The following is a 17534-nucleotide window of genomic DNA, read 5'->3' as shown; positions in this document are numbered from 1 at the left end:
GGAGCTAATAGAGGATGTAATAGAAGTGAAGAGGATAACATCAAGGATAATGCTAATAAGAATGGTAATAGGAGAGAAACTGTTCAATGTTTTCTCTGTGTATGCCCCTCAGGTGGGGAGGACAGACGAGGAGGAGGAGTTTTGGGGAGTGCTGGATGACGAGATGGCAGGTCTAAGAAATGAGGTGTTCATCGAAGGAGATTTGAATGGTCATATAGGGCAAAGTAGAGATGGATTTGAGGAAGTAATGGGTGTGTATGGTTATGGAAAGAGAGACAGAGAAGGGGAGAAAATATTGAAGTTTTGTCAGGGCATTGGACTGGTTGTGGCAAACACTATGTTCAAAAAGAACGAGCAAAGGTGGTAACATATAAAAGTGGAAGAGTGGAAATGCAAGTAGACTATATAGTGTACAGAAAGGATGAAGATTTTTGGATAAAAGCTGTGATAAAAGACAGGGTGTCCAGTGCAGATGTAGCTAACAGATGTGGAGTAGAGGACCTGGAAACAGTGCTCAGAAGGGAAAGACTCTGATGGTTCGGACATGTAAAGAGAGCAGGGGAGGATTCAGTGCTGGAAGTTTTGGAGAGATTGGAGGTAGAAGGAAGAAGACCAGTTGGTAGACCTAGGAAAACGTAGAGAAGATGTATACAGGAAGACTTGCCATTGATGGGATCGAATGAGCATTGGGCAGAAGACAGAACAGAATGGAGGAGAGCCATAAAGCGTCCAACCGCTCAGGAAGTGTGAAAACGGACGTTAAACGAAATGATGATGATGATTTTTGAGAAAAGTGTCTTCATCAGCAGTAAATATGGTAAAACCCTATTCCTTTATGCCCTGCCAAATGACTATTTTGTAATACCTTATTACCAAATCACATACCTTTGAAAAGCAGAATTTGCTGTTAGCTGAGGTTCATTGAATTAATGGCTTGATTTGAAGGCATATACTGTATCAGTATTGGTTTTATTACAACTTGTATTTATTATGTGCTGTTTAGAAAGTAGCTCTGTTTAGGATATATACATGTACTCGCTAAATTCCTAATGTCATATGATATAATTTTAATTTAGGTCTCACCTAAGTGAATATACTACTTTAAATAACATTTCCTTTCATTGTCAAGCAGATGAGTTCAAGCATAATGCTTTCTTGCCCTCTGTTTTGCATGAATGGTTTATTTTCCCTGTGTAATTACCATAGTGCATTCATTTAAGTTGGATCCTTAGATCTTAGCCAAGTAAAGACAGATGCTGATTGGTTGTTGCCAGCAGAGTGTCTGATGTCTCCACTGTTCAACACTTGTGTAGGTTCAGAAAATATTAATATTTCTTTACTTAACTCATCTGTTACAAAAGATAGGCGAATTTTGTTGACATCATTTGATTAAGCAGTGATTGTACTACTGCAACACAACTTTGAAAATTCTAGAGGGCAAAAAACCCAAAGTACTTATGGTGAATAAAAGTCAGAAAATGACATTTGAATGTTTATGCTACCTTTTACTTATTCTCAATATGTGCAGCATTTATGAAATCAATTTAAGAATTCAATCATAAAATTCTCTTGAATAGGATAGTACTTTCAGAAGAGACAAGAAAGGATTTGCAAAAAGTGGTGTATATATTAAGTGTTATTCTGATTTCTACTCACCATAATAATTTTTTCTATTTTACAGTTTTGAAAATAATGTTTTAGTTGTACAATTACTGTTTAAGTCAATGATGTCAACAAAATTTGTGCTAAGTTAAGGTAAAGGTACAGTTGGGAGCATACGTTATAGCTGTGAATGGCAGTGGTGCTCATCTCCATCCCGTTGGCCCTATGAGCTGGTGTTGGGAGAGAACCCATTTAACCCAACATAGGGCCAGTGTAACATCCGAGTTATCACAGTTTATGTACCCCAGGTTTCCCCAGGTACCCATTCATCGACTATCCCGAATGAACAGCTGGTTGGACTGCACACTAACCGCCCAGGCTGGGATTTCAATCCAGGCCCTCAGATTCATAGTTAGGGATGTTAACCACTGCTCTGCTAAGGTGTGAAATAATAATATTTTCTAAACCTATGCCAGAAATGTCAGACACCCTGTCCATCAATAGCCAATCAGCAGCATCTTTATCTACCCAGCTAGGGATCCAGCCATTGTTGGAAGGGATTCATCTCAAGTGAAGGTACTACAGTAGGCTATGCAGCCAGTATGGCATTCTCTGGCTGAAGGAAGGGAATGCTTATGCCTTGCTGTCTCGTATCCCATGTGTTAAAGGGGTTGATGGCAGTGAGAGCATGTAGCTGTAAAATAAAATGATCCCACACTTTCTCTTGGTGGCTTAATGGAGAGCCATTGTTGTAAGAAAGTTGTTACAAGCAAGCATGTATGGAGCCTTTCAAAACAAATATAGATTAGGCTTACTCTAAACATGAAGAATCTTCACTGTACACTTTTTGCATATGCTTGACACTGGGTCACTAAACACTGCTCTGTTTAATTCTGCTTCGTAAGTGCCTTCTCTAACTTTTCAACAAACTTCAATGTCAGACAACCTACTATGAAATTCAGAGCCAACGTTACACTGTTTTTCGTTAATAACTTTTTAACAAAGTGTCGGATGAAGATGACGTTTTGCCAGGGTATGTTTTACACACCTACCTAATTATCGCCAATATGCTTTAGTACTGAATGTCAATCATTCAGGCAATCATAGGTGTAAAATAAGCACGCGATTCCACAGCCGCTACACTCACTGTGATGGGTTCTGTTGTGGAATACGTGACGCGGACTCTGACGTCATGAGACTCCACCCACCGTGACAGATGATTGGCTATTCGTAACCAGACTCCACCGCTGCCAACAATGACGTCATTGTTAGCATTATTTGCTGTAATTTTTATCGCAATTGACACAATTCTATTGACATTATAGTTTTTTTCACTTGTTAAGCCAACATGACAATCTACCGCTACTCATCTTGGGGAAGAACAATAATGGATTCATTCACACATTCATTTCTTTGCCTTAAGATCTTTTGCCCAAGAGATTCCATTGCATTATCGATGATAAGTAGTAGTGATGTGCATATACATTATAATGTAACAAATTATGTTTTGATAGTATTGAAAAGAAAATGTGCGATATTCATTGGAAATTAATGAAAATATACTGGTATGTTGTTTGTCCTGAGGAAATATATTATCGGTATTCAAATGAAACATTCAACACAGAACAACATTTATTCCGCGTCACTATCCTGGAAGAGGTCGTCATCCCCATCCTCATTATCACTGGCGATGTTAATGATGACAGGCTCCACGCAATCGTGAAAATTGTCCGACGTCCAGTATGCATCCTCAAAGTGCCAGGAGTCACATAGAAAGCTTGAATCCTCATCCTCGTCCACTCCTCCAACAGGCCTCCAGGATAGCCACTAGTGTTGAAATGTACAGTGTTTTGCCACAGTCACTGATATTAGGAGACTTTAACCCCTTATACAGACTGGACACGAGTTCAGAGTGTGAGTGACACAGAAAGCTTGAATCCTCGTCCTCATCCACTCATCCAACAGGCCTCTGGGACAGCCACTAGTGTTGAAATGTACAGTGTTATGTGACAGTCACTGATCTGGGATTGTCGAACAGCACCCGCCCACACTTCCTGGTTGGCGAAAAGCCTGGCAGCCTCCAACCTGGTCTGCAGCTCCTTCTGGGTGAACAGCTGGAGGGAGGAGCGCACGTAGTGCTTCATACACCCCCACACCTGCTCAGTGGTGTTGAGCTCAGGGTGGCCGGGTGGCAGGCGTACGACGTCATGGCCCCACTCACGGATGTAGTTTATTTATTTATTTTTTTTATTATTATTATTTTTTTTTTTTTTACGTCAATGCCTTTAGCACCAGTAGGCTTGCTTGAGGGACCTGGATGGTGTTCGGCCCCAGCTCGTCATGGCGCAGGCAAGTGTTTATAGTGGCACCATCTTCTCTTGGCTCATGCTGCCCCCCCGGAACTCCTTCTTGATTCACTTGGACGGTTTCCTCTAGAGTCCAGGTTGATGGGTGGTCTTCAGGACAGCATGTGGGTAGTTTTAAGCCACTCAGCGGTGACTGAAAAATCCAAGGTGGTAGTGTGGGATTTGAACTCGCATCGTCCATCACGCAGTGAATGTGGGTCCAGTACACTACCACTCAGCCACCGCCTACCCAGTTGTCCACTTTATACTGTGGCTCTGGCCAATTTTGCTGGCAGATAAGCAGTAGTTCAGGGAGTGTGGCGGCAGGCAGGAAAGATAGCCTGCAGAGCTCCAGCCACTTGATGAGGTCCGCTTTTTTGGTTGTAGTTGTTGGGCATCGGCTCTTCCATCAGTGTTTTGTGGTATGGTGCGTTATCCAGGACAAGTACTGATGGTTCGGGCAGTAACGGCAGGAGCTGCATCGTGACCTACCGATGGAACAGCTCACCATTCATTTCGCCTGTCAGTGTTCACGTCGTAGCCTCTAAAACCACATCTTGGAGGGCGGAGCCTCATGACGTATTATATGTCACGGAATGTCTCTGAACCCTTAACTGAAGATTGAGACGGCTCTGGCTTCCGCATACTTATTTTACTCCTATAAGTACCTTAATCAGCAAACATAGGTACTAAAGCATACTGTCGAAAGTTAGGTAGGGGTGTAATACATATTCTGACAAACAATCCAACACTTTGGTAAAAAGTTATTGCCGAAAAACAGTGTAACGCTGGCTCTGAATATCATAATAGTGCAACCAGACGTCAGTCCTGCAAGTCTTATCAGTTCATTATAGAGGTCATATAATAAAAAAGTCATGTAGTTATGCATATCTTGTTATCTACTTTGAAGAATATTATAAAAATTTAGAACTGCAAGAAAATGGTTGTCTTAATATGCGTGGCATTGCACTTTCACTGAAGGTTTTAGATAAAACTAGAATGCTATTTGTATTGAATACTCTATCAGTACTATAGAAATGTTACCATGTTTGGTTTATTTATTTTTAAATCATCAAAACACACCACTACCTTCCCATTTCTATAGCAATGATGAATTAATCAGCAATATCCCCACAGGTTGCCACTTGGGAACACTGGAAAGGGTGGTCACCGAGATGACCGCACTCCAAGCAAAGAGTCTTCACCACGTGCTGACATGAAGAAAGGCTCCTCATTTGTGGAGGTGGGTTAGATAGTTGAGTGTGCAAATGAGAACCTTGTCCTTGGAGAGTAGGTAGAGATTGTGGTGAATAATCATTTGGACTTTCTCTGATTCACTGCGGCTAGAGAAAATAGAATCACTGCTACTGTCTCCTTTCCACACCTTTATTACTAATCTTTATCATTATATTCTTCTTACACATCTTGTGAAAAAAGTCTACCTTTGATGCTCATGCTGAAGTCAGGCATTTGCATATGGCTTTGCTTCAGGACCAGAACATTTGAAATTTTGTTCATTACTCTCTGTTCTATTTTTTTTTTTATTTTTTTTTTTCCCCTCTCTCTCTACAGCAGAGGAGACAGTGCTAGGACGTAAAAAAAGAAAACAATATGAAAAAAAAGCCCGCTACTTACTGCTCCTAAATAGAGTAGAGTGGCCAAAAAGAGAAATCAGTTTCAGGAGGAGAGGTGTCCTGATACCCTCCTCTTGAAAGAGTTCAGGTCATAGGCAGGAGGAAATACAGATGAGGGAAGATCGTTCCAGAGTTTACCAGTGTCAGGGATGAAAGAGTGAAGATGCTGGTTAACTGATGAGATGAGATGATGAGTTGGCACTTGTGTGTTGGAAGGTTTCAGTCACTAGAATGAATGATTTATTCTGAGAACTACATGCACACTGGATATCGTGGAAGCTGTGTTGAACTGACAGATGGGCAGCTCGTCTAGATGAGTGAATGATCTACTGATGGAGGAAACAAACTAACATTTCGTCACCATCGTAAACAAACCACCTAAGTCATTATTTTCTACTTTACAGGAAATAGGAAAAGAACTGTCAGTATCTCATTTGGCCTAAGGTTTAGGCAAAAATGAAAAGGCCAGTTCTAGAACACTCAAACCCTGAATGACGAAGGAAACTATACAAAAACGGGCGTCACGTGTTAAAAAATTGATGTAGACAAAAACCTGGAAATCGCTGAAAAATGACTTAGGCGATTATTTTATGAGGGTGACAATTTATTATTTGTCTGCAGTATTCTAATGTGTTTTGTAAATGACAAAAAAAGCAGCTTTTTCTTCGAAACTGAACATAAATGTGTGTTTATTATGATGATATCTATTCTCTTTATGAACTCATGAATGTTCATTTAAAAATGGACTTATTATCTGTGTCACTCTTGCATGTTTTTAATTATTGTCTTTACTCAATAGCTACAATTCTTTTTCCAGTAGATTCAATCATGGTTAATTTGAAAAGTATCTACGACTTTAAAGAATGGTAATCGATGTTGGTAAAAGACTTGTGTTTCAGGTTCCCTCTTTTGTCACTTGTTACTGTCTTACCGTCATTGCCCCTTCATTGTAAAGAGATGGTTGCTTCAGCCTAACTGGAGCATTGAGTCTTGATTGGCTCTTATGGTGCCTTCTGAGTGCCTGGTTAGTGGTTCTATTCTTAATTTAAATTCAATTATAGATTTTGCAAAAATTTCCCCAGTAGCCATTTTTTTTACATTCTTTTATGACTGGAAGAAACATTTCCCTATATGTAGTCTTGACCTCTCCTTACATATCTTTAACATGTGTTGCATTGTCCCACAGCCAAGAATATATATATAAAGGATTTATTGGTGCTGGCACCTCAGGACTTTCACCCTTTTTCCTCATTTGAATCCCTCCTATCCTAATTGGTTTTAGCTGATGTAATAGGAATCATTATTGCAGTGACGTGAGTGTCATAAAACTCACTCCAAAGGAGTTAATGAGGTGTTTGGTGTGATGGTTGTTCTAAGGCTTGCACATGGAAGCTACTATGACATACCTTTGGCCATGTCCTCAATCTGCTGTTGACCTCTCACCCTCTGGCTCACCCACTTTGTTCAAAACTTCATCGAGCATGTCAAAGCCAGTTCTTATAACTACTGGTCATAGAGCCAAAACTATTACATATCACACTCATCACTTTAAACCAAAGAGCATAAGAACTTCAAAGTTATAAATGACAGCCAAAGATGAGAGATAGTAAGGATAGTTCACTGAGTATTGTTTGACCCAGCATGCTTGCAACACTCGTCTCTTGTTACTCGTAACCATAATGTCAGGACAACATTGAGTGCTGTGCTTACAGTAAATTGCACTAATCTGCATAATATGACCACTTCCACAGTTTGGCCTTCATGCACTCTACATTTTTGGCACTACTCAATGCTGTTTACCTGAGTCACGGACAAGACTTGATGCTTTGTAATATTGTCTTGTATCCTTGGTCACAGCCAAGTAACCCACTAGCTCAGATATTCTCATGCTCTGTGTGTGTGCTTTTGTGTGATATTTTCGCTTCTATAACCATTAATAGTAAAGGTTGACTTTGACAGGTTTCACGATGTGTTGCCAGAAGTGGGTGAGCCAGCCAAGAGGGACCAGCATGGGAATGGGGGGAACTGTATTCTATAGTAGCCTCCATGTGCAAGCCTCAGAACAATGATCACATCTAACACCTCATCAACTTCTTTGATGGTGTAGTTCATTGTGGCTTTAATTTTTATCAACGGGCTTGATTCAGTCATGTTATGCATAACATTATTTTTATTTATTTTATTTTTTTCGTGTTAGTCTATAACGCCGGTAGGCTTTCTTCAGGGGCCTGGTGGTCGGCCCCAGCTCATCATGGTGCAGGCAAGTGTTCTACAGTGGTGCCATCCATTCTTAGCTCTTGTTGCCCCCCAGAGCTCATTCTTGACTCACTTGGATGGTTTCCTCTAGAGTCCGGGTTGACGGGTTGTCTTCAGGACTGCATGTGGGTAGTCTTTGGCCACTCAGCAGTGACTGAAAAATCCCAGGTGGTAGTGGTGGATTTGAATCCGCGTTGTCCAGAACGCGGTGAATTCGGGGCTCGCACACTAACCACTCAGCCACCACCTCCCCACACCCTATCCTAATTTGTCATTGCAAAGTTTCAAGTTTTTTGGATTTTTTCTTTTTGCATAATTTTTTTTGTATCTGTTCCATTGTTTGCATGCCAATTTATTTTTTACATACCCATAGGATACTTTACTGTCTTCCAAACAAACTCCTCTGTATATTTTTTTCAATAGCTTTTCCATTTGCTTTCAAAAACTTTTGAAAAAACAAAGTAGCTCTATGTTTTCCTCACAATATGCCAAAAAATGTGACCTTATAACCCTTTCATTGCTAATCGCTCGCAGCGAGACTATCCCCCCAGGTGCACTCGGGCAGCCCAGCAGGGGGAGGGGGGTCTCTTTTAACTGTTGTATCTCAAAAACTATTCATTACAGCCAAAAAACAAAAACACCATTGGAAAGAGGAAGCCATGATCTGTAAGATTCGGTTATGTAAGCATCTCCTGAGAATGTACAGGCACGTTCAGGGGGTGTTGCCTGTGAGTGCAACTGGTGCTCGCAGCGAGCTTTTAGCACCACCACGCTAGTGCTCGCTCTTTTAAACTCTGTATCTCAAAAACTATTCATCACAGCTAAAAACAAAAACACCATTGGAAAGAGGAGGCCAAGATCTATAAGATTCGGTTATGTAAGCCTCTCCTGTGAATGTGCTGGCATGTTCACCAAGTGACGCTAGTGCTCGCTCTTTTAACCGCTGTATCTCAAAAACTATTCATCACAGCTAAAATACAAAAACACCATTGGAAAGAGGAGGCCAAGATCTATAAGATTCAGTTATGGTAGCCTCTCCTGTGAACATGTGGGGTGTTGCCTGTGAAGACATACATTCGTGCTTGTGTAACGGTCAGCCATATTGAGGTAACTACTGAGATCTCTTGATGGGGTGTTGGTAGCATAGCTGGGCACGATAACAGAAAACCTTATTCCCGATAACCAATAACTGATAATGGAAAACCTTATTAGTGATAACCGATATTCGTTAACTGGAGACTCAAATATAGGCGATAACCGATACCCAATATTAATCCACAATTCCGATACTAGCTAGCAATAAGTCCGATAGGCGAAAACGATACTATATTGATATTTCAAATAAAAAACATAGATGAATTCAAATTTTCATTATCTGTATTTTAGAAAACTTACAAAACCTGAAAACCACATGTTGACAAGTACATATGGTCGGTAATACTAGAAACGCCTGAACCGGTGTCGTGTTATTTGGCGACCCCACCGACAATGCTTTTGTTTACGAACACTGGTCTCTCGTGAACTGCGCATGCTCAGACCAGCAAGCGTAGACCTGTAGAGTCTCACAAAGCTTTTTAACCATAATTAAGAGTTACTGGAAGGCTGAATCAGACATACAGTACCACTACCACCATCCCCACTGTTTCTAGACCGACACTCTGTACGAGTTGTATTCATATGTACAGTGTCATTCTAGAAACAGCGAGGATGGTGGTACTGTATGTCTGATTCAGCCTTCCAGCAACTCTTAATGTGTTAAAAAGCTTTGTGAGACTGTGCAGGGCTACGCTTACTGGTCTGAACATGCGCAGTTCATGAGACCTGTTGACGATGGGACACCAAATAACACAACACCGGGTGCCTTCAATACCATGGCATGCTCACAAACGAATATGGAATATCAAATTTAAGGCAGTGAATAATCATTTTTTGGGCAAAGTTAAATGATTTTTCTCTTTGATATATTGATTTTTGAGTAACATAATAAAACAACCTAGTGTTTTAATGTTGATGATCTAAGTATGAAATCTCTTCACCGAAGATATTTCATTCCCCGAAGTTTTTTCATACAACACCGGGCGCCCGGGCCACGTGTCGGGAGGAGACAACGTTTTTTGTCTGAGAGGCTGAAAAAAGTAGCGATTATCACTGGTTTGGTTAGAAAAGTAACGAAGATACCGATACATATTTAAATAAGTAGTGGATGGCCAATAACCCAATTTTGTTATCAGTGATAACTTATCGCAATAACGCCCAGCTATGGTTGGCAGGGTAATATTGCCAACTGCAAAATTTACAACTATTTGGTAAAAAAATCAGTCAGGTGATAGGTAATGCTGTGCAAAAATGCCGCTATATTGGACAACAACATCCACCAGTTACTCGTCCATAGATTTTCTGCGCTTTTCTGCGCTAGGCTGATATGATTTTCCACCATTATTTAGTGGAAAACCCACTGAATTGGCAATGCTGTGGGGTGAGAAATAGTGTTGGAACACTCTCTTACGCAGGAAATTTGAGTGCGACTGGCGCTCGCAGTGAGAATTTAGCACCATCGGCAAGTTATGCTAGTCCTCGCTGCGAGTATTTAGCATCGTAAAGGTTAAAAAGTTTGAAAAGGCCCTTTTGTTTCATGAAAGGAAGGGCCCCCAAGCCATTCTATTTGTTTTATGGGTGACCAGGGAGACAGAAAAATCGCCCTCCTTCAGATCAGGCTCAGGATTAGCTTTTGGCGAGCTCTGGGTGTGGGTTCCTGGAGCGTCCTGAACCTATTAGACAGTCACCGACTACCCTACCTATCAAATGAGCTCAGAAGGCTGAAAGTGGATACAGTGGGACTCTTCAAGATGAGGAGACCTGGCAGTAGCAAGATCGATAGTGGGTGGTACACCTACAATTGGTGTCAGGCATGATCAATGATGGGAGCAGCTATAGACATCTCCAGTCAACTGGAGCCATATGTGGTTGAGGTTATTCTGGTTGATGACCATAAAATGCAAGTAAGGCTGATGAACACTCTAGGCTTCATGTCTTTTGTTTTATTTTATGCTCTTACTGAGATGTGTGAAACTGAAGAGGAGGTGCTCTACACCAAACCAACTTTGTAATAGACCAGTTCCCCCTTCAGGACACACTCATTGTATTGGGGGAATTCAATGCTATTACTGGAATTGACAAGGTTGGCTATGAGTTATGTGTTGGTCCCCATGGATTTGGTACCAGGAACACCAAAGGCTCTTTCCTCCTGAATTTTGCAAACTCCAGAAGGTTTAGGAGATCCAGGAGGTTAAGAATTGCAGGTTCTTGGTACCAGCAACCAGAGTTGCACTGGTGGACTTGGTATAACAATGCTGGAGTGGTATTCAAAGGAAACTGACCACATCCTTGTAAGTACTCATTGGAGGTTCCTCAAAAACTGCCCCCCCCCCCCCCCCCTTTTTTTTTGAGTGAGTTATTTGGAAATGATCATTAAAGCGTGTTATTGCAACACTCAGGCTTCATGTCAGATCAAGAAGACACTCGAGGTGCAAAATTACTGTGTTCTACCTCGAGAGACTGAAAGACCTAGCATGTGCTCATGAGTATGTAGTGACAGTCTCAAATTAGTTCAATGGGCTCAGCACCCTGGAGGACCCTGTAGAACTGTGTGATACCTTCAAACTTGAAACTCTAAGCTGCAAAGGAGTGCATTGGAGAGCACCTGAGATCTAGGTGTGGCCTTACCTTAGGGAGATGCTGGACAATATTGAGAAGAGTTGCACTGCTAGACTTGCTGGGAATTGGCACCAATAAAGTGCTCTGCTGCATGGGACTAGAGTTCTCCTGAGAAGAGACAAGGAGAGGTATATACGTCCAGAGACTCACTAAGGATGTTGATGGCCATCTCAATGCAAATGAGCTCCAACCTGCTTACAGAGTCCTGAAGATGCTTCACTCTGAACCCCCCTCTCTGATGGGTGCTATTCATACAGCAGATGGTTGCCTCGTGTCAGACATAAATGGGCTGAGGGCTCACTTAGATGAGTACTTTTAATATTTGTAAATAGTGGATCCTCTAAGTGGGCAGCTTCCAACTGCTTGGTTGTAGGTGGTAGATGCTGATCCACCTTCTCTTGACGAGGTCAGAGAGGTTGAGGGGTGAAAAGGCAGTATGTATCTGTAACTGAACTCTGCTGTAGAGATGCTTAACCCGAGAATGTTGGCAGACCCTTTTCAGGGTTTTCACGAGTCGTGGCTGTGTTACAGTGGACCCTAAAAAGGGCTCGCCATAAAACACCTAATTCGAGTTAATTGTAGGCGGTGGTGGCATAGTGCAACCCACCATGAATGCCCTAGGTCATTGTGGTGGATGAGTGATCTTGAGGTGGGCTTTTTTGTCATAGGTGATGCTGTAAGGTCATGGCATACTGAATTAGCTATCCATACAGTAATCACTTGTCAAATTCTATATAGTAGAGAACAAGCGACTCTCAGATAGATGCCACACGTCACGAGACTGTTTATTTTGTAACAAACACCACCCAAAAAGAATGGAGTTTGAGTAAAAGTAAATATTTTTAACGGTTTTATGGTTATAAGAGGAGTACACTGATGTATGTTCCAAGCTCTTTTCGTAGTCTCAAAATGCAGTGTAATTTTGTCGTTTCTCAGCCACTTCTCGGCTTTCCCATAGCCGAAGCCCACGGGGTAAAGCTGGAGGTGAGACCTCTATTCAGTGTCCATGTCTCACAGTCATACAAAAAGACAGGGAGCACAAGCAACCTGAAAATCCAGATCATTCTCCTTCTGCACAAGAATCAAGTCCATAACAGCAAGGGTCAAGCCAATCCATCATAAGACTTGCTGACAAGACCCACCATTGTTCTGAATTATGCCTAGGGGGCTTCGTGATGCAGTGGTTAGCACACTCGACTCAACCGAGAGAGCCCGGGTTCGATTCCCGGGTGGAGTGGAAAAATTTGGGCGGCTTTTCCAATACCCTACGCCCCTGTCCACCCAGCAGTGAATGGGTACCAGGTATTAATCGGGGGTTGTGTCCCGTCTCCTGGGATCTGTTCCCTTCTCCTATAATTCCTTCCCCCTCCTGTCTCTCTCCGGCATATGACCACAAATGTTGTGCCGACTAAACAAAACTTTCTACTTTCTGAATTATGCCACCAAGGTTTGTGAAATTTTTCAAGATAACAATGTCCTTGACACATGCATGAACAGACTTTAGTGTGTGTTGGGGAGGCACCATACACTTTTCATATCCCCCCAAATAAAGTTAACAAAATCTTTAAATCAAAAAGTTTAATATTTGATAAAAAAAAATACAGGTACTTCTCGTTATATGCGAATTGAGAATACATTATTTTTTTTTTTTTTTTATTTATTTATTTATTTATTATTATTTTTTTTTTTTTACAACTACGCCTATAGCGCTGGTAGGCTTGCTTGAGGGACCTGGATATTATTCGGCCCCAGCCCGTCATGGCGCAGGCAAGTGTTTATAGTGGCGCCATCTTCTCTTGGCTCATGCTGCCCCCCAGAACTCGTTCTTGATTCACTTGGACGGTTTCCTCTAGAGTCCGGGTTGATGGGTGGTCTTCAGGACAGCATGTGGGTAGTTTTAAGCCACTCGGCAATGACTAAAAAATCTGAGGTGGTAGTGTGGGGATTCAAACTCGCGTCGCCCAGCACGCTACCACTCAGCTGCCGATGCGATGATAAAAAGCCAGTATTTATTTTAAACATCACAATTTCTTTAGAATAACACAGTGTGATCGAAATCAAAATTTGCAGCAAGAGTTTAGTTGTCAAAGTGGCTGCCAGATTCCAGGTGTTTTTCCTGTTCCTTCCACTCTGTTTCAGCAGTTGTGGGCCACTTTTATGGGTGAGTTCTGTAAGGTTCGATAAACAGATGTGTGAGTGTAAAGTTTACTGGTGCAGGCTGGTACAGGTGCGTAGTGCGTATAACAAGCGGAGTGTGGAGTGCAGATGGTGGGAAGAAGCAGGGGCGACGGCCAGGTGGGTTCTGCCGGCTTCGTGGTGCAGAGGGCTGGCGTCGCTTCGGTGCCGATGCATTGTGAAGCCTCGACTCTATGACCAATACTCCTTACAAGTTCCACAGAAAGTGCTATGGAGGAGTTGGAAACCCTGACCTGCAATACATACATGGTTGAGCCTGCTTGATGTTGATCGTCAGACTAAGTTCAGCTTCATTCCTTATGCAGTGGACACATCAACTACACACACACACACATACACACACACACACTAAAAAATACAGGTACTTCTCATTATATGCGACTTAAGAATACAGGTAACTCGATTTACGCAAGTATTGTGTCCTTGAAGAGGTTGCGTAAATCAAAAACAATGTAAATCAAACAAGAGGTAGGTTTGTACCTTTATACTGTATACTTTATACTGTATCACTCTGTCTCCTCTCCCTCTCGTGGTTCCTCCTCTGGCTGCCCTTCCCCTCGTGGTAGCACAGCAGCGAGGGTGTTGTTGTTGTGGAGTAGCGTGGCAATGTGGGTACTGTATTGTTGTTCAAGTGGCGCGCGGGAAGAACTTAGCTCAGCTGTGTGGCCACGGCGCCGTGTGAGTCCTGTTGCGTGAAACATCTGGTGGCCACTCCATAAAATATCGCGTACATGAAAAAAACGTGTGAATTAAACATTTACAGAAATTGGCGAGAAATAATGTAATAAAAAAAAATGCGCAAGACCTGCATATTATAAAATTATTAAAATTAAATGCATAATGTAATGGTAAAAATGGTATCAAATTTTTTTTTTTTTTTTCCAATGTTTTTCAGTCTTTTTTTTTTAGTTCTTAACCTTAACAGCATATAACAACAACATACAACACTAGCTTTGCACAGCACACCACAACACCAGAGAGCACAGCATGAGAGCAATGGCTTAGAATGGAGACGAGAGAGAGAGCTGAAGCCAGAGTGTCTCTAACAGCCGCAGATTAATTAATTGTTTCCTTCCTTCGAGAAGTGAGTAACAGCAAGTTCATTATTTAAATGGGAAATGGATAAGTTGGAGGAGGAAATGAACATGAAAAAAAAAAAAAAACTTCTCTTACTACCAAGTCCGCTCCTCCCGTGCTCCACCCCACACCAAGGGGAGGAGGAGGAGGAGGGAGGGAGGAGGCATATATATGGTGGTGGCATATCAGGCGACCCCCCTGTATTTGGATTTTGGACCTCGTGTTATTTCAAAAACGCATAAACCAAACTCGCGTAAATCGAGTTACCTGTACACGATTTTGGTTTATATGCGATGATAAAAAAGGTCGTGCGGCACGTCAAGGTGTGCGGCGGCGTGACGGAGAATGTTGTCAACATCCTGACGAGGCACAGCATCGATGGGTAAGCCGCACCTGTATCAATGACGCCTGAGGGATACGGATACGCATGACTGTTTTGTAGTGGCAGCCATCTTGGTGAGGCGATCCTCCAGCAGAGCCACCCTCTCGGCAGCCTGTCTCTCCAGCTCCTCCACGGTGGCCACCAACACTGCATTCTGCTCCCCAGGGTTCCGCACCCGTGACTCCAGCATAGACATCTTGTTCTGGGAAAAGTTAGTGGTTCAAGCTTGTCTATATACAATCACGCCTTAAAAATAACTTATTCAGATTATTGAGCCAGAGGGGGGCTTCTTGTGCAGTGGTTAGCACACTCAGCTCACAACCGAGAGAACCTGGGTTCAATTCCCGGGTGGAGTGGAAAAATTTGGGCAGCTTTTCCGATACCCTACGCCCCTGTCCACCCAGCAGTGAATGGGTACCAGGTATTAATCGGGGGTTGTGTCCCGTCTCCTGGGATCTGTTCCCTTCTCCTATAATTCCTTCCCCTCCTGTCTCTCTCCGGCATATGACCACAGATGTTGCACTGACTAAACGAAACTTTTCAACATTATTGAGCCAGAAGCCTATGAAATAAACATAAAGTAAGACAAAATTGGGGGCTCCTTGGTTCTCGTCTCCATCGCATTGGCCCTTTAGCCTGTGGGTGGGAAGCAATAACCCTGGGACACACACTTGAGCCGACCGTTGACCAGGGAGGACGTGGCGCGCGGCGCTCCCGACTACCTGTATTTACCCAGTTGTAGTTTTACAGGGCCTGGGCTTACGCTCATGTGGTCTCGTCTCCGTATCTGTATGTGTCCAACTTTTCCTTAAAGTTTTGCACACTCTTTGCTGATACTACATCCTCACTTAGTCTGTTCCAAACCTTTATATTTCTTTGCAGGAAGCTATATTTCTTTATGTCGGCATCACAGTATGGAAAGGGTTAAGGGGAAGTGGAAGAGGATTAATCCTCTTCTAAATCTCTTAACCTTTTCTGGGATAAACGCTCACAGCGAGCGTTAGGCGTATTTGCTGGTGGTGCTAAACGCTTGCTGCGAGTTCCAGCCGCACTCAAATCTCCCGCGTATGAGAGTGTTCCAACAATATTTCTTACAGTACAGGATTGCCAATTGAGTGGGTTCTCCACTAAATTTGGTGGAAAATCATATCGGCCCAGTATGGAAAATCTACAGACGAGTAACTTGTGGATGTTCTTGTCCAATATCGTGGCATTTTTGCATAGTTCACCTATCACCCGACTGATTCTTTGACCAAATAGTTGTAAATATTGCAGTTGGCAATACTACCTTGCCAGAACCTCATGGAGAGAGATGTCTGCAGTAGCCTCAAAATGGCTGATCATCCCGCACACACTGACGTAAGTGTTCACATTCATCACTCCCTGAACGTGCATGTACATTCGCAGGAGAGGCATACATAACTGACTCCTATAAATTTGGACCTCCTCTTTCCAATGTTGTTTTTGGTTTTTAGATGTGAGAATAGTTTTTGAGATACAGAGGTTAAAAGAGACCTCCCATTGAGCTGCCTGACTGCACCTGAAGGAATAGTCGCTTCCCAAGCCTGCAAGCCGTGAAAGGGTTAATCCTCTTCTAAACCTCTTAATCCTCTTCCATTTCCTCTTAATCCTCTTCCATTTCCTCTTAAGAGGTTTAGAAGAGGATTAAGAGGAAATGGAAGAGGATTAAGAGGTTCAGAAGAGGATTAATCCTCTTCCATTTCCTCTTAATCCTTTTCATATTGTGACGCTGACGTCTGCGTCACATATTGAAAGGGTTAAGTGTTATGTTTACCAACGTAGATGGGATAATACCTAGAAAATTGGAATTACAAGATTACCTAAAGGAAAAAGAACCCAAGATTGTGTGTTTAACAGAAACAAAGCTAAAAGAGTAAATTCAAATAGTGTTTAACAATAACTACAATGTATGGAGGAAGGATAGGAGGGGTAAAGGTGGTGGAGGAATGATGATAATGACAAGAAAAGAGCTGATGGTGAAATCAGTAGTATATGGAGAAAGAAAGGCAGAAATAGTGAGTGTTAACTTGGAAATTAAAAACAGAGAAATGCTGACGATAATAGCAACCTATGTGGTAGTACCACATCACAAAAAAAGTACCGCACTGCCGCAGAATTTTTAAAAATACCGCACTACCGTGGACTGCACTAAAAAATCCTGCGGTACTTTAAAAAACTATCGAAGACGACATTTGCATTGCGGCATGCTCGGAAAAGAGTTTATTTTTATTTTTTTACAGTGAATCAGACTCAATCAGTCAATCGCTATCAGTCATCAGAATCAGTGATTCAGTCATTCTGACTTAT

General features: G+C 42.2%; 1 protein-coding gene across 5 annotated transcripts in view; it reads left to right on the top strand.

Annotated features, from left to right (window-relative positions):
* The window catches only part of LOC126982751 (dynactin subunit 1-like), a 145763-nt gene that overhangs the window by 28312 nt on the left and 99917 nt on the right, over positions 1-17534 (top strand). For all 5 annotated transcript variants that reach the window (XM_050835075.1, XM_050835079.1, XM_050835076.1 and 2 more), the window contains one exon: positions 5085-5190. In XM_050835075.1, coding sequence (XP_050691032.1) covers positions 5085-5190 — 106 coding nt within the window. The remainder of the gene's footprint in view (positions 1-5084; positions 5191-17534) is intronic.

Source organism: Eriocheir sinensis, chromosome 51 (genome assembly GCF_024679095.1).
Source record: "Eriocheir sinensis breed Jianghai 21 chromosome 51, ASM2467909v1, whole genome shotgun sequence".
NCBI classification, from domain to species: domain Eukaryota; kingdom Metazoa; phylum Arthropoda; class Malacostraca; order Decapoda; family Varunidae; genus Eriocheir; species Eriocheir sinensis.
The sequence above is the reverse complement of the archived record's forward strand: the minus strand, read 5'-3'. Positions and strand labels throughout refer to the sequence as shown.